Genomic DNA, 24887 nt, shown 5'->3' with positions numbered 1-24887 from the left:
CAGGAAGCGGCGCAGGTCCTAATCCAGGCACTTGTCATCTCCCGTCTGGATTACTGCAACTCGCTGTTGGCTGGGCTCCCTGCCTGTGCCATTAAACCCCTACAACTCATCCAGAACGCCGCAGCCCGTCTGGTGTTCAACCTTCCCAAGTTCTCTCACGTCACCCCGCTCCTCCGCTCTCTCCACTGGCTTCCAGTTGAAGCTCGCATCCGCTACAAGACCATGGTGCTTGCCTACGGAGCTGTGAGGGGAACGGCACCTCAGTACCTCCAGGCTCTGATCAGGCCCTACACCCAAACAAGGGCACTGCGTTCATCCACCTCTGGCCTGCTCGCCTCCCTACCACTGAGGAAGTACAGTTCCCTCTCAGCCCAGTCAAAACTGTTCGCTGCTCTGGCCCCCCAATGGTGGAACAAACTCCCTCACGACGCCAGGACAGCGGAGTCAATCACCACCTTCCGGAGACACCTGAAACCCCACCTCTTTAAGGAATACCTAGGATAGGATAAGTAATCCTTCTCACCCCCCTTTAAGATTTAGATGCACTATTGTAAAGTGACTGTTCTACTGGATGTCATAAGGTGAATGCACCAATTTGTAAGTCGCTCTGGATAAGAGCGTCTGCTAAATGACTTAAATGTAAATGTAAATGTATGCTTGGGGTCATTGTCCATTTGGAAGACCCATTTGCGACCAAGCTTTAACTTCCTGACTGATGTCTTCAGATGTTGCTTCAATATATCCACGTAATTTTTCTCCTCATGATGCCATCTATTTTGTGCACCATAATTTGCAAATAAATTAATTAAAAATCCTACAATGAGATTTTCTGGATTGCTTTTCTCATTTTGTCTGTCATAGTTGAAGTGTACCTATGATGAAAATTACAGACCTCTCTCATCTTTTTAAGTGGGAGAACTTGCACAATTGGTGGCTGACTAAATACTTTTCCCCCCCACAGTAGGACTCATTTTACAGTGGATATAGATAATTCTGTACCCGTTTCCTCCAGCATCTTCATAAGGTCCTTTGCTGTTGTTCTGGGATTGATTTGCACTTTTCGCACCAAAGTACGTTCATCTCTAGGAGACAGAACACGTCTCCTTCTTGAGCGGTATGACGGCTGCGTGGTCCCGTGGTGTTTATACCTGCGTACTATTGTTTGTACAGATGAACGTGGTACCTTCAGGCATTTGGAAATTGCTCCCAAGGATGAACCAGACTTGTGGAGGTCTACAATTTTTCTTCTGAGGTCTTGGCTGATTTCTTTTGATTTTCCCATGATGTCAAGCAAAGAGGCACTGAGTTTGAAGGTAGGCCTTGAAATGCATCCACAGGTACACCTCCAATTGACTCAAATTATGTAAAATAGCCTATCAGAAGCTTCTAAAGCCATGACATCATTTTCTGGAATTTTCCAAGCTGTTTAAAGGCACAGTCAACTTAGTGTATGCAAACTTCTGACCCACTGGAATTGTGATACAGTGAATTATAAGTGAAATAATATGTCTGTAAACAATTATTTGTGTCATGCACACAGTAGATGTCATAACCGACTTGCCAAAATTATAGTTTGTTAACAAGAAATTTGTGGTATGTAAACATCCAACTTCAACTGTATGTTCCGTTTTGGTCTGGCCTTCCAACATGATATGATTGACTCACAGATGTGATCGGTCAAAAATCATGTATTCAGGTTACTGTATGTGTATATTACAGTCAGCGAAGCATCTTATGGGGGCGAAGGAGCGATGCTTCTATTCAGACATTTCTTAGTCGAGATGCAAAAAAGGTTGGAAAAGGATTTGCTAACCACTTTGTCCTCCTGTTGCAATTCCGTGAGAGCAGGAATGCAGCAGACAGAGATAGAGGGAGTGGAAGACAGGGACAGAGAGAGAGGGAGTGGAAGACAGGGACAGAGAGAGAGAGAGAGAGAGAGAGAGAGAGAGAGAGAGAGAGAGAGAGAGAGAGAGAGAGAGAGAGAGAGAGAGAGGGACAGAGAGAGAGAGAGTGGAGAGAGGTGGAGAGAGGTAGAGAGAGAGTAGAGAGAGAGAGAGAGGAAGACAGGGACAGAGAGAGAGAGAGAGGAAGACAGGGACAGAGAGAGAGGGAGTGGAAGACAGGGACAGAGAGAGAGAGGAGAGAGAAGACAGGGACAGAGAGAGAGAGAGAGAGAGAGAGAGAGAGAGAGGGACAGAGAGAGAGAGAGAGGGAAGACAGGGACAGACAGAGAGAGAGAGAGAGGAAGACAGGGACAGAGAGAGAGAGAGAGAGAGAGAGAGAGAGAGAGAGAGAGAGAGAGAGAGAGAGAGAGAGTGGAAGACAGGGACAGAGAGAGGGAGTGGAAGACAGGGACAGAGAGAGAGAGAGAGAGAGAGAGAGAGAGAGAGAGAGAGAGAGAGAGAGAGAGAGAGAGAGGAGGAAGAAGACAGAGGACAGAGAGAGAGAGAGAGAGAGAGAGAGAGAGAGAGAGAGAGAGAGGGAGAGAGAGAGAGGAGAGAAGACAGGGACAGAGAGAGAGGGAGTGGAAGACAGGGACAGAGAGAGAGAGAGAGAGAGAGAGAGAGAGAGAGAGAGAGAGAGAGAGAGAGAGAGAGAGAGAGAGAGAGAGAGAGAGAGAGAGAGAGGAAGACAGGGACAGAGAGAGAGGGAGTGGAAGACAGGGACAGAGAGAGAGAGGGAGAGAGGAAGACAGGGACAGAGAGAGAGAGAGAGAGAGAGAGGAAGACAGGGACAGAGAGAGAGAGAGAGAGAGAGAGAGAGAGAGAGAGAGAGAGAGAGAGAGAGAGAGAGAGAGAGAGAGAGAGAGGAAGAAAGGAACGGGGAGAAAGATTGTGAGTGACATTAGTACACTTTGACACATCGCATTCCGACAGTGAGGGTATTGGACGGTACCAAGCATAAACACTAGGTCACATAATAATAAATCACTCTGTAGGAGGATTTCACAACAAGGTTAGTTAGTTAGACAGTGGAGCAGCATGGTAATACACAGCAGACATGAGATTTAGGGCTGTTGTGAGACGCCAGGGGAGAAGCTCCCCCCAGTGGTAAAGAAAGAGATTTACATTTGACATAATTAGGAGACCCTCTTATCCAGAGCAACTAGGGTTAAGTGCTTTGCTCAAGGGAACATCGACTCTGGGATTCAAACCAGCAATCTTTTGGCTACTGGCCCAACACTTTTAACCGCTAGGCTACCTGACACCAAACTGAAAACAAGACCTGAAGAAATCACTGCATCTAGAATCATCCCTCACCACATTTACAGTCAGAGTCTAACAAAGTAATGCAGAGAGTATGAATGGGAGAAACATTAGTAGGAGTTGGTATATGGTATAGATCGTCAGTAGGATGTGTTGTGAGCTGCACCACTGTCTGTATCTGGCTTGAGGCCCCGTTTCTGATTTCACACTAATGTTTCATAACCCAGTGGAGGATTTGATTTGAGACAGAAATGGATGTACTAGTCAGGCTATTTTTGGGAGCCAAGAGAGAGAGCAGCAACAAAAAAAACCTCTCTCACGGCAGCTGGACTGGACTGGCCTGCATGTGATTGTAGAAAACGTGTTGTATTGACAAGTGACTTCCACCTTCTCACTGTAATCTTACAAGAGGACAATCACTACAAAAACATGTCCATGTGTGTGTGTGTGTGTGTGTGTGTGTGTGTGTGTGTGTGTGTGTGTGTGTGTGTGTGTGTGTGTGTGTGTGTGTGTGTGTGTGTGTGTGTGTGTGTGTGTGTGTGTGTGTGTGTGTGTGTGTGTGTGTGTGTGTGTGTGTGTGTGTAATCTTATAAGAGAACAATCAACATTTTTGTCAGGTATGCATGCAGGTCTGTATGTGTGTGTACGTGCGTTCATAGACACAGACAAACAGAGGTAGCTAGGCTCAACCTCCTCACCTTATTTGACCGCAGAGACACTCGTCCTCCACACCGAGCACAGAATTTCGTTTGGCAATATGAACAGAGGTGGCCGCAGCCGTCAGCGAATTTGGTTTTGTGGCAAATCCCGCAGGTAGGAGAGTCATTGGGGTTCTTCTGGGGTTCTCCTGTCGTCCCCGTCTGCGGGGTCGTATCGTCCCCCATCTTCTTCACCTGGTCCTTGTAGCTCTCAAACTGCTGGTGCAGCTTCCTGCAAGGAAGGAAGCAAGAGAGGAGCGCAGTTAGGAAAAGATCAGTTCAGAACAGAAACATTGTCCTAAATGTCTCCCTAGTCCCTACTCCTGTTAAAGTGCACTACTTTTGCCAGAGTATAACAATGCACTTCAGGGGATAGGAAGTCATTTCAGATGTCTTTGTGCTGGAGCTAACTGCAGGATGTTGTGTGAAGTCCATTAGTGTTGGTAGACAGCAAAGCAGCATATGTAGCTCTGATTCCTTTCTAAGAGAAATGTAGGGAACACTTTCTATGAGGAACATGCTTTATAATGGCCTTGATTATATATACTTATAGAAAGTGTAACCAAAAGGTTTTGTCAACCAAATAACCTACAGTTTGTTACATACAACTGTCAGAGTTAGAAATGTTTCAGAGTATGTTCTGCATTGCATATTGTTGTACTGTTACTATAGATCTCCATTCACATAGAGTTGCACCCATCTTTACTGAAACAAGGCGGACCAGGTAGGAAGGTATAGAGTTTGCATTGTACGTTTAAGAGCCTAACGTAATTCCACTTACTCAGGTTCCCGGAGTTTAATGAATCATTTGTACCTGTGTTTCTATTTCAGGGCGGGAGACGTAAGCTAATACAGCCCTCCAAATGTCAATGCCCACACTTCAGTGGAAAGAACACATCAAATCTGTTTACACAGCAACAACATCATGACTAGGTAGCCTACACTACAGCATCCATCCAACCATCGGGCTAACAGTGCCTTTAGACAGTCCAGAGGAATCAGACTATTGAGTAGGCCTCCATGTGGATCACTGAAACAACGTCAACCCTTCAAGTCTTCAGACATTGTTTCTACGAACCAGATGGGAACATAGATCGCAGTAGGCAAAGTATTTGTATGTGTCCCAAATAGCACCCTATTCCCTACGCAGTGCACTACTTTTGACCAGTGCCCTGTGGGAAAAGGGTGCCAAATAAGGAAAAGGGGGCCATTTGGAAGGAAGCTTTTAGCTCAACATTCTCTTTTAATCTGCACCGCCTGCTCAAAACACTAGATGTACATTCAGTGTCATATTGTCCTATACTCTCCTAATACACCCACACATGACAGGTCCAATCGAACCTGAGGACCAGAGGACCCTGAAACGCTACCTCACACAGACAGACCAGCATGCATTTTGTACGACACATGTCAATCGGGTGTATCCTTGGAAACTAAAACCCTGGCTGACTTCATGATATGGCGTTTAGAATTGGTGTCGTCTCCACATTTTCCACTGCAACATTCATTAGTCACGTGAATTATTTACCAGAGCTATCATTTTACCGTCCGTATGCATGTACTGTATTTATTTTATTTATTTATTTTGCTCCTTTGCACCCCATTATTTTTATTTCTACTTTGCACATTCTTCCACTTCAAATCTACCATTCCAGTGTTTTACTTGCTATATTGTATTTACTTTGCCACCATGGCCTTTTTTTTGCCTTTACCTCCCTTATCTCTGCGGCCAGACACACACAAAAAAGAATAGTTCTAACCACAGATTACCTTTGGGCCAAGGGATCTGTGGAATAAGTTTAGACGGTGTAATACAATACAATACAATAAAATACAATGTAACATAATTCATCTACAACTTGTGTTCTTAACCCTGGGTCACATGGGCTTGGGAGGCTCACAGGGATTTTGGTATCCACAGTGCCTCACCAATTCAAATGTTTTCAACTTCATACTTCAAGTACTTTAAACCTAGAATCTTTAGTTGCTACATCCATTGGTATGGGAATACCATGATATACTTGATTAGTCTTGAAGAATATAACTTATAAATGCCTCATGAGTTTAGTTCAACTGTCTTAGCCCATCAAAACCCCATGTTGCTTGTTTCACTCCAATGTTTGTAAACAATGTAAATGTAACTAACACTGTATAGCCTCAGAACATTGATAAAACTATCATTTTGATATCATAGATGGTCAGTCCTTGAATCCATAGCTATATCTCTGAATTTGAGAGTGGTTACATTTCTCCAGGCCCATCCCTCAGCGTTTTACCAAAACAGAGGTGGAATTCCCCTTTTGTTATTGTTTCAGTTAAGGACTCCAGCTTTAAGCTTGAAAACTGCTACGTTTTCTCTCTGCCTCATGGCAAAATGTGTAGAATGGCAGGGTATTGGCTTCGACGCTGTAACAACAAAACATCTCTCTGTTCCACAAAATGTCTAAAACTGCAGGAAATTAGCTTGAAAACTGTAACTTTTATGTCTCCGATGCCAAGAGGTGGGTCTTTAAAATGTTTCTTTCCACGGCCTGAGACGTGGATTGTCCGGACATGCACTACCGAAGTCATAGTAAAACTCCTTGCTATTTTTATCTCACTCGAGTTATGAGGGGGTCCCTGATTAATTTGTTATCGCAAAAGGGGTTACTGGCCACAACATTTTGAGAACCCCTGGTTTAGTGGGCATATAGAGGCTCCTAGATTCATGAGATTCAAGATGCAACTCTCCCTAAACCAGGAAGAGGGTTGGGGAGAGGAGAGGGGTAGGGAGGGGTAGGGAGAAGGAGGGAGAGAGGGAAAGGAGGGGTATGGAGGAGAGATGGCCAGGGAAAAGAGGGAGAGGAATAGAGTGAGAGGGGGGAGGAGAGAAATAGAGGAGAGGGGGGAGGGGAGAGGAGAGAAATAGAGGAGAGGGGGAGGAGAGAAATAGAGGAGAGGGGAGGAGAGAAATAGAGGTGAGGGGGAGGAGAGAAATAGAGGAGAGGGGAGGAGAGAAACAGAGGAGGGGGAGGAGAGAAATAGAGGACAGGGGGAGGAGAGAAATATAGAGGAGAGGGGGAGGAGAGAAATAGAGGAGAGGGGGAGGAGAGAAATAGAGGAGAGGGGGAGGAGAGAAATAGAGGAGAGGGTGGAGGAGAAAAATAGAGGACAGGGGGAGGAGAGAAATAGAGGAGAGGGTGGAGGAGAAAAATAGAGGACAGGGGGAGGAGAGAAATAGAGGAGAGGGGGAGGAGAGAAATAGAGGAGAGGGGGGAGGAGAGAAATAGAGGACAGGGGGGAGGAGAGAAATAGAGGAGAGCGGGAGGAGAGAAATAGAGGAGAGGGGGGAGGAGAGAAATAGAGGAGAGCGGGAGGAGAGAAATAGAGGACAGGGGGGAGGAGAGAAATAGAGGAGAGGGGGGAGGAGAGAAATAGAGGAGAGGGGGAGAAAAATAGAGGACAGTGGGAGGAGAGAAATAGAGGAGAGGGAGGAGGAGAAAAATAGAGGACAGTGGGGAGGAGAGAAATAGAGGAGAGCGGGAGGAGAGAAATAGAGGAGAGGGGGGAGGAGAGAAATAGAGGAGAGCGGGAGGAGAGAAATAGAGGACAGGGGGGAGGAGAGAAATAGAGGAGAGGGGGAGGAGAGAAATAGAGGAGAGGGGGGAGGAGAGAAATAGAGGACAGGGGGAGGAGAGAAATAGAGGAGAGCGGGAGGAGAGAAATAGAGGAGAGGGGGAGGAGAGAAATAGAGGAGAGAGGGAGGAGAGAAATAGAGGACAGGGGGAGGAGAGAAATAGAGGAGAGGGGGAGGAGAGAAATAGAGGATAGGGGGGAGGGGAGAAATAGAGGACAGGGGGGAGGAGAGAAATAGAGGAGAGGGGGAGGGGAGAAATAGAGGAGAGGGGGGAGGAGAGAAATAGAGGAGAGGGGGAGGAGAGAAATAGAGGACAGGGGGGAGGAGAGAAATAGAGGAGAGCGGGAGGAGAGAAATAGAGGAGAGGGGGGAGGAGAGAAATAGAGGAGAGGGGGGAGGAGCGAAATAGAGGACAGAGGGAGGAGAGAAATAGAGGAGAGGGGGGAGGAGAGAAATAGAGGAGAGGGGGGAGGAGAGAAATAGAGGAGAGGGGGGAGGAGAGAAATAAAGGACAGGGGGGAGGAGAGAAATAGAGGAGAGCGGGAGGAGAGAAATAGAGGAGAGGGGGGAGGAGAGAAATAGAGGAGAGCGGGGAGGAGAGAAATAGAGGAGAGCGGGAGGAAAGAAATAGAGGAGAGCGGGGAGGAGAGAAATAGAGGAGAGGGGGAGGAGAGAAATAGAGGAGAGGGGGGAGGAGAGAAATAGAGGAGAGGGGGAGGAGAGAAATAGAGGAGAGCGGGGAGGAGAGAAATAGAGGAGAGCGGGGAGGAGAGAAATAGAGGAGAGGGGGGAGGAGAGAAATAGAGGAGAGGGAGGAGGAGAGAAATAGAGGAGAGGGGGAAGGAGAGAAATAGAGGAGAGAGAAATAGAGGAGGAGAGAGGAGAGGGGGGAGGAGAGAAATAGAGGAGAGGGGAGGAGAGAAATAGAGGAGAGGGGGGAGGAGAGAGGGGTATTGAGAAGTTTAGGCAGCTGGTGGATGGCTCCCATTCCCCATCCGTCTCCCTCTCGGTCAAACCTGGTCAAACGCGCATGGCACAGCTGACGTGTAATCATGTGCTGTTCATTGTACCAGCTCTGGCTGTCTGTCCAACCCTTCTTACCTCTGAAACATAAGCCCTGCCCTGGCCCCTACTGTATACTGTATGACAGAGTCAACATAGTATCCCTACCAGAACCCAGCCAAGACCAGAAACTCAATACGTGTCTGCCTGTTGGTCTTAAGTATGAACTCAGAAGGTTATCTTATCAAGACAAGCCTTCTAAATGTTTAAAGTTGTGTTCCTTGTGGATGTCTGACTGGGTGACATAACATTGATGTCACGTCTGATGTCATGTTTCTGTGATGTAGCACAGTCACAGTGCACGTCAGATGCATTTATTCAGCCACAATGCAATATCGATATCATCTATTACAGTTTAAAATGTTAATGGCTGTCACTTCATCCAAAAATACATCATGCATTTTACAGATCCAAATTCTTGTGTTCTTCACCATAATAAAATAATCCTAAAGCATATGGTCATTTTCCTGAAGAAAAAGTATGTGTTGCTTCAGCTGTCCAAAAGTATCTTTTGAAATCAAACTTGACTCTCGGCCGTTGGCAGCGTATCCATAGGGTTTCTCCTAAAGTAAATGTAATTAAATTGCCAAAATGATTTAGCATAATTAGGCTAATCCTGTATATACAGAAGTGCATACAATCATTGCAATACCAAAAAGCTTATTTAAAAAATAATAACTTGTTGATTATTTTACATCGCATTGCCTGTTGGAAGGATCCTCAATTTGGGCAGAGTGCACGGGAAATACCGAATAAATGATCGTTGAGTTGCGAATGTCAGTGAAAGAGAGGCAATATTTCAAAATACAATCGCGGGAAAATGGCAATTGCTGTAAGGAGAAGCTCTACACTGAAGGCTCTTGACTGTGTCTCATGCGGCCCTTAGTTTTGTCACCAATCAGAGATGTCTATCTAACTCTCCATTGTCATCTGTCGGGTGAACATCAATAGCAACATGCAGGATCTAACACTGGTACATACTAATTTATAAGGTCATTTTAGGAAAACTGCCATTTTATCTATCCTCTTCTAGCTTGAAATAAAAACACATACAAGCTCAGATCAATTTTGTTTCAGGCTAAGAGTCACAAACATTTGAACTGAGCTTGGAAAAGGTCTTTCATTTACTCAGCCCCCTTGTCTTGGAATTCCCTCCAAGACAACATAAAACGACAGGACCTGGTGTCCCTGTAGGAGGTCAATGGGCAAATTGATGAACAGGTTGTTGAGATGTAATTGCTTCTAGTTGTCACCCGATGTCAATATTTTGCGTTGCCTTACACACATCACGCACGCACGCACGCACACACACACACACACACACACACATCACGCGCACACACACACACACAAACACACACACACACACACACACATATCCACACACATCCACTGTTTGTTTGCTGTTGAATTTGTGCTATTGCCAGTGTCTTCTGTCTGTGTTGTAGGTTTTGGCTTACAACGTTTTTTTGTCATAGCCCAGGAGGCCTTTTGCCTCTTACCTCTTGCCAGGCCGTCATTGTAAATAAGAATTTGTTCTTATTGACTTGCCTGGTTAAATAAAGTGTAGTAGAATTGGATGAAAAGTGTTTATAAAAGGCCACATATTTCCCAAACAGAAATTGAGTTATATTATTGGCTATCCAATGTACTCATCACATTATGAATAGTACACTATCTTACAGAAGTCTGCAAAAGCGATGATGCATGGAATTATTTATTATAAAGGATCATTTTTATGGTGAAAATGAGCTTCCCCAAACTTGAGACTCACGCGCCGCCTATGCTCTTGGCAGTATCTGACAGGTCAGAGGTCAAACATACTGTACAGACCACACTAGTCAGCCATACTGTATGTTTAGGCATCCTACAGTAACTGTCTGGTTCAGGGGCAGACAGTGCACATCTTACTTACGTCTCAGGCTCAGGCTCAGGCTCAGGCTCCTTCTCATTTTGGGACATTTGCTGCGGTTGCAGAACGTTATTTACCAGCTCAGTGATCCCACTAAAGGGACTAAACCACCTGTTCAAATAAGTAAGCAAACAACGTGACTGTACACCACACCACAGAAAGATGAAGAATCAACACATTGTCTGGGCTGGCTGAGACAAGGGAATCCCCAATTAAAGCACACACACCCAGTAAGGCTTACACAAAGTCAGAGTGGCGGTACTGTACGGAAGCCTAGCAGGGACATTCATTGTGATCACAGCAGACCAAGAAAGAGGGACAGTCAACCACATCCACAACCACAGAGAAAGAGGAGGACAGGAAGTATAAAAGCAGGAAAGAAGCTACAGCCAATGGAAATGGGAATTGCATCGAATGGTCAGCCGATAGTTAGGAAGGTGGTAGTGGAGTAGTAGTATAATGTTTTCATATTGATCAGAAAGTTGCTGTGTTTAGAGGTAGATTTGGACACAATGCAGGACGGAAGGTAGCTGACTAGAAGCATCCAGTTCACACATGGATGAGGAAGTAAGGAGCCTAAAGGTGAAGCTCCCTTACAAGCGAATCAGAATGCAAATGACACACCAGAGCGAGCCAATACCAAGGGAGAAGGGGCGGGACCCGCTGAGACAGGAAGCCACATTGACCAACAGGAAGAAGTGTCAAAGCCTAGAGCACTCTGGGTAATGTGTTACTTACTGTGCCGGCTGAGGCTTTTGTTCTTCTTTGACCCTAAAAAGATAAGTGTGGACAGCTCAGTGCTCAGTGCAACACAACACAAAGACATGGAGAACACAAACAAAACAACACAAATAAATACATACATAGACATAAACAATGATGATGATGATTATTATTACTGTATATTGTAATATGATCAAGATATTAGTGATGATGATGAACTTAATTACTGTATATTGTAATAACTTTAAGGCATATGATCAAGATATCAGTGATAATGATGATGATGATGAACATAATTACTGTATTACTGTAAATACTGTAATTACTGTAACATCAGTGATGTTGATGATGACAAAAAACACAACAATAGAAATCATAACGTTTAAAATGAAAGTAAAAACATAAACCAGAATGATTCACAGGAAGTAAATAATAAAATATTGTGCTGCCATGATGTTTGTGCTGTCATGTATTGAATTGATTGAATAAGACTCTGGAACTCTAGCTGAGGGTCTCACTACTTCCAGACTTCCAAACCATTCACCAATCATTTCTTAACACATTTACAGCAGCAGACACATCTTGTTAGAAAAAGTCCTCTTTGGCACAGAGCCTGTGGTCTAGTGGTGATGCTCCAGGGTCCAGTTATATACAGATATGCCTCTTCCCTGGAAACCAGGGTTTAATCCCTGGATCCACTCTTCCTCATGACACTAGTAACCCACACATCACCCCTCACAATAAAGGGTCAGGTGAGAAGGTATTGACAAGTCAACAGTGTGACAGGCAGGCTCATGTGCATGGACTGTATACCAAACAGGATGTCTACAGACAGTCTAAGACCAGTCTCACACATAGTCTGTCTGTCGCAACGTCTATACATTTTATATCTTCATATCTGTCTCATTTTCTAGTTTTGACCCTCTCTGGTTCAAACATTATAACCAGAAGCCTCCAGGTTTGACTGTCTTTGACTGAGGTTACACTGCTCTCTAGTGGACAGAAGTGTGGTTTCCTCTGCTAAACGTAAGAGGGGAAGAGATATACACAGAACAGTAAAATGATACATGTCTAATGTAGCTGTTGAGGTGGAGCTGAGGTTGACTTGGTGATCTGACTTTATAGGTTGCACAGCCCACTCCCCAGCCCCAGCCCGATACCCACCCTGCAGCCGAATATCTTATCCCTAGTCGTATACCCAACCCCAGCCCCAGCGCTATACGCCAGCCCCAGTACTATACCCCAGCCCCAGTACTATACCCCAGCCCCAGTACTATACCCCAGCCCCAGTACTATACCCCAGACCCAGTACTATATGCCAGCTCCAGTACTATACCCCAGCCCCAGTACTATATGCCAGCCCCAGTACTATACCCCAGCCCCAGTACTATACCCCAGCCCCAGTACTATACCCCAGGCCCAGTAATATACCCCAGCCCCAGTACTATATGCCAGCCCCAGTACTATACCCCAGCCCCAGTACTATACCCCAGCCCCAGTACTATAACCCAGCCCCAGTACTATACCCCAGCCCCAGTACTATACGCCAGCCCCAGTACTATACCCCAGTCCCAGTACTATACCCCAACCCCAGTACGATACACCAGCCCCAGTAATATACCCCAGCGCTATACACCAGCCCCAGTAATATACCCCAGCTCCAGTACTATACCCCAGCCTCAGTACTATACCCCAGCCTCAGTACCATACCCCAGCCCCAGTACTATGCAGCCCCAATACTACAATACTATACCCCAGCCTCAGCCCCAGCCCTATCTGAGAGCGTGAGAGTGGCTCCTTGAGAGAGAGTGGAGTTGACGGAGCTCCTGCCGCGCAGACAGACAGCAGGACAATTACACAATGGCCTGTCGCTGAGAGTTTAGTGTTTAGGGAAGAACTCCTAGATGTAATGAATGTGGCTCCCTGAAGCAGCCAGCTCCCCACAAGAGGCCAGACTGAGAGACCTAGCTCACCTCACCTACAGACACACCACAACGTTGGGTGGGTCCAAGATGCCACCCTATTCTATATAGGGAATAGTGAGCAATTTGGGACGCACACCAGAACGTGAACCTCTCTAGATTGTGCAGCTCTATGGCATGATGTCAACCCTCTCTAGGTTGTACAGCTCTACGTTATGACATGGGCCAGTCTTACATCATGAAACTGAAGGAGGAAGGGTCTGTGAGCCCTGGGCCAGGCCCACTGTTCACACCACAGGACGTTACCATGACCACCTGCTCCTACTTCACACCTTCTGTAGCTGGACAGGACCAACTCTCTCTGCTGTTTTATTCATACATCTTCACGTGCCTTTCCCAAATGACACCCTATTCCCTATTAAAGTTCACTACTTTTGACGAGGGCCCTTAGTGAATAGGATACGTTTTGAGACCCACCCTATATGACCGACTGGGTTCAAACCTAGGTCTCTTCCTGCACATCACACTGCTGTGTTAGACTGTTGAGCCAAAGCCTATGCATCAGTTCATGGAACTAACTCAAGTTAAGTAACGCAGGTCTCGCTCACTCTCTTTCTACCTCCCTCCCTCCCTCTTTCTCTTCTCCCCCCATTCTCATTCTCTCGCTCCCTCCAGCTCTCTCTTACCCTCCCCCTCTTCTTCTCCCCCCCTTTCTCCTTCTCCTTCTCCCTCTACCGCTCAATAACCTGCCTGTTCCTAAGTCAGGTCAGAGTAAGAGAACCACATCGATGTGACATCTATACAACGAGCCCTGAATCATCACATTCTCACCATGCAGCCAGTCAGGAGAACAAGCGCTGTATCCCAAATGGAACCCTATTCCCTATATAGTGCACTATGTTTGACCAGGGCCCACAGGCTGCCAAAACCCTTCTAATTCTTTCTGATGGGCTGAATAAATAGAAGCACAGTCTGCCTATCCTCTCTGTCAGTCACAGGCTGACGTGGCGTAGCTAGAAGAGATACATTACAGTCATGAGACATAGAACCACAGTCTGCCTATCCTCTCTGTCAGTCACAGGCTGACGTGGCGTAGCTAGAAGAGATACATTACAGTCATGAGACATAGAACCACAGTCTGCCTATCCTCTCTGTCAGTCACAGGCTGACGTGGCGTAGCTAGAAGAGATACATTACAGTCATGAGACATAGAACCACAGTCTGCCTATCCTCTCTGTCAGTCACAGGCTGACGTGACGTAGCTAGAAGAGATACATTACAGTCATGAGACATGGAACCACAGTCTGCCTATCCTCTCTGTCAGTCACAGGCTGACGTGGCGTAGCTAGAAGAGATACATTACAGTCATGAGACATAGAACCACAGTCTGCCTATCCTCTCTGTCAGTCACAGGCTGACGTGGCGTAGCTAGAAGAGATACATTACAGTCATGAGACATAGAACCACAGTCTGCCTATCCTCTCTGTCAGTCACAGGCTGACGTGACGTAGCTAGAAGAGATACATTAGTCATGAGTCATAGAACCACAGTAAACCTATCCTCTCTGTCAGTCACAGGCTGACGTGGCATAGCTAGAAGAGATACATTACAGTCATGAGTCATAGAACCACAGTCTGCCTATCCTCTCTGTCAGTCACAGGCTGACGTGACGTAGCTAGAAGAGATACATTACAGTCATGAGACATGGAACCACAGTCTGCCTATCCTCTCTGTCAGTCACAGGCTGACGTGGCGTAGCTAGAAGAGATACATTACAGTCATGAGACATAGAACCACAGTCTGCCTATCCTCTCTGTCAGTCACAGGCTGACGTGGCGTAGCTAGAAGAGATACATTACAGTCATGAGACATAGAACCACAGTCTGCCTATCCTCTCTGTCAGTCACAGGCTGACGTGGCGTAGCTAGAAGAGATACATTACAGTCATGAGACATGGAACCACAGTCTGCCTATCCTCTCTGTCAGTCACAGGCTGACGTGACGTAGCTAGAAGAGATACATTAGTCATGAGTCATAGAACCACAGTAAACCTATCCTCTCTGTCAGTCACAGGCTGACGTGGCATAGCTAGAAGAGATACATTAGTCATGAGTCATAGAACCACAGTAAACCTATCCTCTCTGTCAGTCACAGGCTGACGTGGCGTAGCTAGAAGAGATACATTACAGTCATGAGACATAGAACCACAGTCTGCCTATCCTCTCTGTCAGTCACAGGCTGACGTGGCGTAGCTAGAAGAGATACATTACAGTCATGAGTCATAGAACCACAGTCTGCCTATCCTCTCTGTCAGTCACAGGCTGACGTGACGTAGCTAGAAGAGATACATTAGTCATGAGTCATAGAACCACAGTCTGCCTATCCTCTCTGTCAGTCACAGGCTGACGTGGCGTAGCTAGAAGAGATACATTACAGTCATGAGACATAGAACCACAGTCTGCCTATCCTCTCTGTCAGTCACAGGCTGACGTGGCGTAGCTAGAAGAGATACATTACAGTCATGAGACATAGAACCACAGTCTGCCTATCCTCTCTGTCAGTCACAGGCTGACGTGGCGTAACTAGAAGAGATACATTACAGTCATGAGACATAGAACCACAGTCTGCCTATCCTCTCTGTCAGTCACAGGCTGACGTGACGTAGCTAGAAGAGATACATTACAGTCATGAGACATGGAACCACAGTCTGCCTATCCTCTCTGTCAGTCACAGGCTGAAGTGGCGTAGCTAGAAGAGATACATTACAGTCATGAGACATAGAACCACAGTCTGCCTATCCTCTCTGTCAGTCACAGGCTGACGTGGCGTAGCTAGAAGAGATACATTACAGTCATGAGACATAGAACCACAGTCTGCCTATCCTCTCTGTCAGTCACAGGCTGACGTGGCATAGCTAGAAGAGATACATTACAGTCATGAGACATAGAACCACAGTCTGCCTATCCTCTCTGTCAGTCACAGGCTGACGTGGCATAGCTAGAAGAGATACATTAGTCATGAGACATAGAACCACAGTCTGCCTATCCTCTCTGTCAGTCACAGGCTGACGTGGCGTAGCTAGAAGAGATACATTACAGTCATGAGACATAGAACCACAGTCTGCCTATCCTCTCTGTCAGTCACAGGCTGACGTGGCGTAGCTAGAAGAGATACATTACAGTCATGAGACATAGAACCACAGTCTGCCTATCCTCTCTGTCAGTCACAGGCTGACGTGGCGTAGCTAGAAGAGATACATTACAGTCATGAGACATAGAACCACAGTCTGCCTATCCTCTCTGTCAGTCACAGGCTGACGTGGCGTAGCTAGAAGAGATACATTACAGTCATGAGACATAGAACCACAATCTGCCTATCCTCTCTGTCAGTCACAGGCTGACGTGGCGTAGCTAGAAGAGATACATTACAGTCATGAGACATGGAACCACAGTCTGCCTATCCTCTCTGTCAGTCACAGGCTGACGTGGCGTAGCTAGAAGAGATACATTACAGTCATGAGACATAGAACCACAGTCTGCCTATCCTCTCTGTCAGTCACAGGCTGACGTGGCGTAGCTAGAAGAGATACATTACAGTCATGAGACATAGAACCACAGTCTGCCTATCCTCTCTGTCAGTCACAGGCTGACGTGGCGTAGCTAGAAGAGATACATTACAGTCATGAGTCATAGAACCACAGTCTGCCTATCCTCTCTGTCAGTCACAGGCTGACGTGGCGTAGCTAGAAGAGATACATTACAGTCATGAGTCATAGAACCACAGTCTGCCTATCCTCTCTGTCAGTCACAGGCTGACGTGGCATAACTAGAAGAGATACATTACAGTCATGAGACATAGAACCACAGTCTGCCTATCCTCTCTGTCAGTCACAGGCTGACGTGATGTAGCTAGAAGAGATACATTACAGTCATGAGACATAGAACCACAGTCTGCCTATCCTCTCTGTCAGTCACAGGCTGACGTGGCGTAGCTAGAAGAGATACATTACAGTCATGAGACATAGAACCACAGTCTGCCTATCCTCTCTGTCAGTCACAGGCTGACGTGGCGTAGCTAGAAGAGATACATTACAGTCATGAGACATGGAACCACAGTCTGCCTATCCTCTCTGTCAGTCACAGGCTGACGTGACGTAGCTAGAAGAGATACATTAGTCATGAGTCATAGAACCACAGTAAACCTATCCTCTCTGTCAGTCACAGGCTGACGTGGCATAGCTAGAAGAGATACATTACAGTCATGAGTCATAGAACCACAGTCTGCCTATCCTCTCTGTCAGTCACAGGCTGACGTGACGTAGCTAGAAGAGATACATTACAGTCATGAGACATGGAACCACAGTCTGCCTATCCTCTCTGTCAGTCACAGGCTGACGTGGCGTAGCTAGAAGAGATACATTACAGTCATGAGACATAGAACCACAGTCTGCCTATCCTCTCTGTCAGTCACAGGCTGACGTGGCGTAGCTAGAAGAGATACATTACAGTCATGAGACATAGAACCACAGTCTGCCTATCCTCTCTGTCAGTCACAGGCTGACGTGGCGTAGCTAGAAGAGATACATTACAGTCATGAGACATGGAACCACAGTCTGCCTATCCTCTCAGTCAGTCACAGGCTGACGTGGCGTAGCTAGAAGAGATACATTACAGTCATGAGACATAGAACCACAGTCTGCCTATCCTCTCTGTCAGTCACAGGCTGACGTGGCGTAGCTAGAAGAGATACATTACAGTCATGAGACATAGAACCACAGTCTGCCTATCCTCTCTGTCAGTCACAGGCTGACGTGGCGTAGCTAGAAGAGATACATTACAGTCATGAGACATAGAACCACAGTCTGCCTATCCTCTCTGTCAGTCACAGGCTGACGTGGCGTAGCTAGAAGAGATACATTACAGTCATGAGACATAGAACCACAGTCTGCCTATCCTCTCTGTCAGTCACAGGCTGACGTGACGTAGCTAGAAGAGATACATTACAGTCATGAGACATGGAACCACAGTCTGCCTATCCTCTCTGTCAGTCACAGGCTGACGTGGCGTAGCTAGAAGAGATACATTACAGTCATGAGACATAGAACCACAGTCTGCCTATCCTCTCTGTCAGTCACAGGCTGACGTGGCGTAGCTAGAAGAGATACATTACAGTCATGAGACATGGAACCACAGTCTGCCTATCCTCTCTGTCAGTCACAGGCTGACGTGACGTAGCTAGAAGAGATACATTAGTCATGAGTCATAGAACCACAGTAAACCTATCCTCTCTGTCAGTCACAGGCTGACGTGGCATAGCTAGAAGAGATACATTACAGTCATGAGTCATAGAACCACAGTCTGCCTATCCTCTCTGTCAGTCACAGGCTGACGTGACGTAGCTAGAAGAGATACATTACAGTCATGAGACATGGAACCACAGTCTGCCTATCCTCTCTGTCAGTCACAGGCTGACGTGGCGTAGCTAGAAGAGATACATTACAGTCATGAGACATAGAACCACAGTCTGCCTATCCTCTCTGTCAGTCACAGGCTGACGTGGCGTAGCTAGAAGAGATACATTACAGTCATGAGACATAGAACCACAGTCTGCCTATCCTCTCTGTCAGTCACAGGCTGACGTGGCGTAGCTAGAAGAGATACATTACAGTCATGAGACATGGAACCACAGTCTGCCTATCCTCTCTGTCAGTCACAGGCTGACGTGACGTAGCTAGAAGAGATACATTAGTCATGAGTCATAGAACCACAGTAAACCTATCCTCTCTGTCAGTCACAGGCTGACGTGGCATAGCTAGAAGAGATACATTAGTCATGAGTCATAGAACCACAGTAAACCTATCCTCTCTGTCAGTCACAGGCTGACGTGGCGTAGCTAGAAGAGATACATTACAGTCATGAGACATAGAACCACAGTCTGCCTATCCTCTCTGTCAGTCACAGGCTGACGTGGCGTAGCTAGAAGAGATACATTACAGTCATGAGTCATAGAACCACAGTCTGCCTATCCTCTCTGTCAGTCACAGGCTGACGTGACGTAGCTAGAAGAGATACATTAGTCATGAGTCATAGAACCACAGTCTGCCTATCCTCTCTGTCAGTCACAGGCTGACGTGGCGTAGCTAGAAGAGATACATTACAGTCATGAGACATAGAACCACAGTCTGCCTATCCTCTCTGTCAGTCACAGGCTGACGTGGCGTAGCTAGAAGAGATACATTACAGTCATGAGACATAGAACCACAGTCTGCCTATCCTCTCTGTCAGTCACAGGCTGACGTGGCGTAACTAGAAGAGATACATTACAGTCATGAGACATAGAACCACAGTCTGCCTATCCTCTCTGTCAGTCACAGGCTGACGTGACGTAGCTAGAAGAGATACATTACAGTCATGAGACATGGAACCACAGTCTGCCTATCCTCTCTGTCAGTCACAGGCTGAAGTGGCGTAGCTAGAAGAGATACATTACAGTCATGAGACATAGAACCACAGTCTGCCTATCCTCTCTGTCAGTCACAGGCTGACGTGGCGTAGCTAGAAGAGATACATTACAGTCATGAGACATAGAACCACAGTCTGCCTATCCTCTCTGTCAGTCACAGGCTGACGTGGCATAGCTAGAAGAGATACATTACAGTCATGAGACATAGAACCACAGTCTGCCTATCCTCTCTGTCAGTCACAGGCTGACGTGGCATAGCTAGAAGAGATACATTAGTCATGAGACATAGAACCACAGTCTGCCTATCCTCTCTGTCAGTCACAGGTTGACGTGGCGTAGCTAGAAGAGATACATTACAGTCATGAGACATAGAACCACAGTCTGCCTATCCTCTCTGTCAGTCACAGGCTGACGTGGCGTAGCTAGAAGAGATACATTACAGTCATGAGACATAGAACCACAGTCTGCCTATCCTCTCTGTCAGTCACAGGCTGACGTGGCGTAACTAGAAGAGATACATTACAGTCATGAGACATAGAACCACAGTCTGCCTATCCTCTCTGTCAGTCACAGGCTGACGTGGCGTAGCTAGAAGAGATACATTACAGTCATGAGACATAGAACCACAGTCTGCCTATCCTCTCTGTCAGTCACAGGCTGACGTGGCGTAGCTAGAAGAGATACATTACAGTCATGAGACATGGAACCACAGTCTGCCTATCCTCTCTGTCAGTCACAGGCTGACGTGGCGTAGCTAGAAGAGATACATTACAGTCATGAGACATAGAACCACAGTCTGCCTATCCTCTCTGTCAGTCACAGGCTGACGTGGCGTAGCTAGAAGAGATACATTACAGTCATGAGACATAGAACCACAGTCTGCCTATCCTCTCTGTCAGTCACAGGCTGACGTGGCGTAGCTAGAAGAGATACATTACAGTCATGAGTCATAGAACCACAGTCTGCCTATCCTCTCTGTCAGTCACAGGCTGACGTGGCGTAGCTAGAAGAGATACATTACAGTCATGAGTCATAGAACCACAGTCTGCCTATCCTCTCTGTCAGTCACAGGCTGACGTGGCATAACTAGAAGAGATACATTACAGTCATGAGACATAGAACCACAGTCTGCCTATCCTCTCTGTCAGTCACAGGCTGACGTGATGTAGCTAGAAGAGATACATTACAGTCATGAGACATAGAACCACAGTCTGCCTATCCTCTCTGTCAGTCACAGGCTGACGTGGCGTAGCTAGAAGAGATACATTACAGTCATGAGACATAGAACCACAGTCTGCCTATCCTCTCTGTCAGTCACAGGCTGACGTGGCGTAGCTAGAAGAGATACATTACAGTCATGAGACATGGAACCACAGTCTGCCTATCCTCTCTGTCAGTCACAGGCTGACGTGACGTAGCTAGAAGAGATACATTAGTCATGAGTCATAGAACCACAGTAAACCTATCCTCTCTGTCAGTCACAGGCTGACGTGGCATAGCTAGAAGAGATACATTACAGTCATGAGTCATAGAACCACAGTCTGCCTATCCTCTCTGTCAGTCACAGGCTGACGTGACGTAGCTAGAAGAGATACATTACAGTCATGAGACATGGAACCAGTCTGCCTATCCTCTCTGTCAGTCACAGGCTGACGTGGCGTAGCTAGAAGAGATACATTACAGTCATGAGACATAGAACCCAGTCTGCCTATCCTCTCTGTCAGTCACAGGCTGACGTGGCGTAGCTAGAAGAGATACATTACAGTCATGAGACATAGAACCACAGTCTGCCTATCCTCTCTGTCAGTCACAGGCTGACGTGGCGTAGCTAGAAGAGATACATTACAGTCATGAGACATGGAACCACAGTCTGCCTATCCTCTCTGTCAGTCACAGGCTGACGTGACGTAGCTAGAAGAGATACATTAGTCATGAGTCATAGAACCACAGTAAACCTATCCTCTCTGTCAGTCACAGGCTGACGTGGCATAGCTAGAAGAGATACATTAGTCATGAGTCATAGAACCACAGTAAACCTATCCTCTCTGTCAGTCACAGGCTGACGTGGCGTAGCTAGAAGAGATACATTACAGTCATGAGACATAGAACCACAGTCTGCCTATCCTCTCTGTCAGTCACAGGCTGACGTGGCGTAGCTAGAAGAGATACATTACAGTCATGAGTCACCACAGTCTGCCTATCCTCTCTGTCAGTCACAGGCTGACGTGACGTAGCTAGAAGAGATACATTAGTCATGAGTCATAGAACCACAGTTGCCTATCCTCTCTGTCAGTCACAGGCTGACGTGGCGTAGCTAGAAGAGATACATTACAGTCATGAGACATAGAACCACAGTCTGCCTATCCTCTCTGTCAGTCACAGGCTGACGTGGCGTAGCTAGAAGAGATACATTACAGTCATGAGACATAGAACCACAGTCTGCCTATCCTCTCTGTCAGTCACAGGCTGACGTGGCGTAACTAGAAGAGATACATTACAGTCATGAGACATAGAACCACAGTCTGCCTATCCTCTCTGTCAGTCACAGGCTGACGTGGCGTAGCTAGAAGAGATACATTACAGTCATGAGACATGGAACCACAGTCTGCCTATCCTCTCTGTCAGTCACAGGCTGAAGTGGCGTAGCTAGAAGAGATACATTACAGTCATGAGACATAGAACCACAGTCTGCCTATCCTCTCTGTCAGTCACAGGCTGACGTGGCGTAGCTAGAAGAGATACATTACAGTCATGAGACATAGAACCACAGTCTGCCTATCCTCTCTGTCAGTCACAGGCTGACGTCATGAGAAGAGATACATTACAGTCATGACCCACAGTCTGCCTATCCTCTCTGTCAGTCACAGGCTGACGTGGCGTAGCTAGAAGAGATACATTAGTCATGAGACATAGAACCACAGTCTGCCTATCCTCTCTGTCAGTCACAGGCTGACGTGGCGTAGCTAGAAGAGATACATTACAGTCATGAGACATAGAACCACAGTCTGCCTATCCTCTCTGTCAGTCACAGGCTGACGTGGCGTAGTAGAAGAGATACATTACAGTCATGAGACATAGAACCACAGTCTGCCTATCCTCTCTGTCAGTCACAGGCTGACGTGGCGTAGCTAGAAGAGATACATTACAGTCATGAGACATAGAACCACAGTCTGCCTATCCTCTCTGTCAGTCACAGGCTGACGTGGCGTAGCTAGAAGAGATACATTACAGTCATGAGACATAGAACCACAGTCTGCCTATCCTCTCTGTCAGTCACAGGCTGACGTGGCGTAGCTAGAAGAGATACATTACAGTCATGAGACATGGAACCACAGTCTGCCTATCCTCTCTGTCAGTCACAGGCTGACGTGGCGTAGCTAGAAGAGATACATTACAGTCATGAGACATAGAACCACAGTCTGCCTATCCTCTCTGTCAGTCACAGGCTGACGTGGCGTAGCTAGAAGAGATACATTACAGTCATGAGTCATAGAACCACAGTCTGCCTATCCTCTCTGTCAGTCACAGGCTGACGTGGCGTAGCTAGAAGAGATACATTACAGTCATGAGTCATAGAACCACAGTCTGCCTATCCTCTCTGTCAGTCACAGGCTGACGTGGCATAACTAGAAGAGATACATTACAGTCATGAGACATAGAACCACAGTCTGCCTATCCTCTCTGTCAGTCACAGGCTGACGTGATGTAGCTAGAAGAGATACATTACAGTCATGAGTCATAGAACCACAGTCTGCCTATCCTCTCTGTCAGTCACAGGCTGAAGTGGCATAGCTAGAAGAGATACATTACACAGTGTGCAGTAGAGTGAAGGAGTGTGTGATCACTTGCTGACATCCAAGCGTTAAGGACACAACAAAAATATCTAGTAGTCTATAGAAATAGAGACTATTTGTAACATTTTGGTCTGAACACATTTTTTTATTTTTTTATTTAACTTGGCAAGTCAGTTATGAACAAATTCTTATTTTCAATGGTGGCCTAGGAACAGTGGGTTAACTGCCTTGTTCGGGGGATTTGAACTTGCAACCTTTCGGTTATTAGTCCAACACTCTAACCACTAGGCTACGCTGCCGCCCCAATTTGGGTTATAACTGAGAAAACAAACACACTGTTGATGCAAGGTTTCAGGAGTAAATACCTATTTTACATATTTTTTTCACTGACGTTACATGTGACAGTAATAACTTCCTTTGAGATGATTGTTGTGTTATGGTTGGCATGGATACATGACGCAGAGTACATGGTGTCCATCTGTCAGTTGCATCCATCCCTACCTACATTTCACACAACAGACAGCATGACAACACATACACGCCAGTCCCACGGATGGAAGCCTTGATGGCATCATGTAACGGAGGCGTCAGGTAGCCTCGCTGTTAAGAGTGTATCCGAAATCTTTCCCTGTTTGAATACCTGAGCTAACCAATTGAAACATCTGTCGATGTGCCCTTGAGCAAGGCACTTTATCCTAGTTGCTCCTGTAAGTGGTTCTGGATAAGACGGTCGGCTAAATGAATCAAATGTAACAGAGATAGTTACACTGTTAAGAGAAACCTAAACAACTAATCCACACTCCAACTCTTACGTTTCCCTGTGGGATTTCAGAGAAGACACGTTGAGAGGAGAAAACCCTTTACTTCATACATTACATTATACTGAGCAGACACAGCTTTCTCTGTTACATTGCACTGAGCTTCTCCACACTGACTCCACCCAGGGAATAAATGCTTTCCAATTACTCTGCCTGCCTCCTTCCCTCCCTCCCATCCGCCTCCCTCCCTCCCTTGCCTCCCTACACCTCCCTCGTATGCCCCTCCAGTGCCTCCCTTCGTTCCCCTGCCTAAATATGTCTGGGTGGTCCAAAACCAGTCAATCTAGCATGTGTTCATTCTAAGAAGCCCACTCCTCCTTTCAGAAGTCGGTGCGGAGTGGAGCAGAGGGTGGCGTAGCAGAGAGGACTGTGGGATACGGTCAGATACAGTGGTCCTAAGGGCCAGCATGACTTTTCCCTTCATCAACAGTGTAGTAGTAACTGGAACACGCTCAACATGGCTTCCAACTGGACATGTTCACAACAGTCTCATGCTACGTCCCAAAGAGCACCCTATTCCATATGGGTCCTGGTCAAAATTAGTGCCTATACTAGGGTATAGGGTGCCTCCTCCCCGCTGATCCTCAACACGGGGGCCCCACAAGGGTGCGTTCTGAGCCCTCTCCTGTACTCCCTGTTCACCCACGACTGCGTGGCCACGCACGCCTCCAACT

General features: G+C 46.6%; 1 protein-coding gene across 2 annotated transcripts in view; it reads right to left on the bottom strand.

Annotated features, from left to right (window-relative positions):
* LOC118373995 (regulating synaptic membrane exocytosis protein 2-like) overlaps positions 1 to 24887 on the bottom strand; it is a 257928-nt gene that overhangs the window by 202758 nt on the left and 30283 nt on the right. Inside the window, exons 3-5 of one of the 2 annotated variants that reach the window (XM_052494501.1) lie at positions 11233 to 11265; positions 10498 to 10605; positions 3905 to 4136 (exon numbers count right to left, since the gene is read on the bottom strand). In XM_052494501.1, coding sequence (XP_052350461.1) covers positions 3905 to 4136; positions 10498 to 10605; positions 11233 to 11265 — 373 coding nt within the window. The remainder of the gene's footprint in view (positions 1 to 3904; positions 4137 to 10497; positions 10606 to 11232; positions 11266 to 24887) is intronic. The other variant, XM_052494502.1, reaches the window with a different exon arrangement.

This window comes from Oncorhynchus keta, chromosome 34 (assembly GCF_023373465.1).
Source record: "Oncorhynchus keta strain PuntledgeMale-10-30-2019 chromosome 34, Oket_V2, whole genome shotgun sequence".
NCBI classification, from domain to species: domain Eukaryota; kingdom Metazoa; phylum Chordata; class Actinopteri; order Salmoniformes; family Salmonidae; genus Oncorhynchus; species Oncorhynchus keta.
Note: the sequence above shows the minus strand (reverse complement) of the source record. Positions and strands in the feature narration are given on the sequence as shown.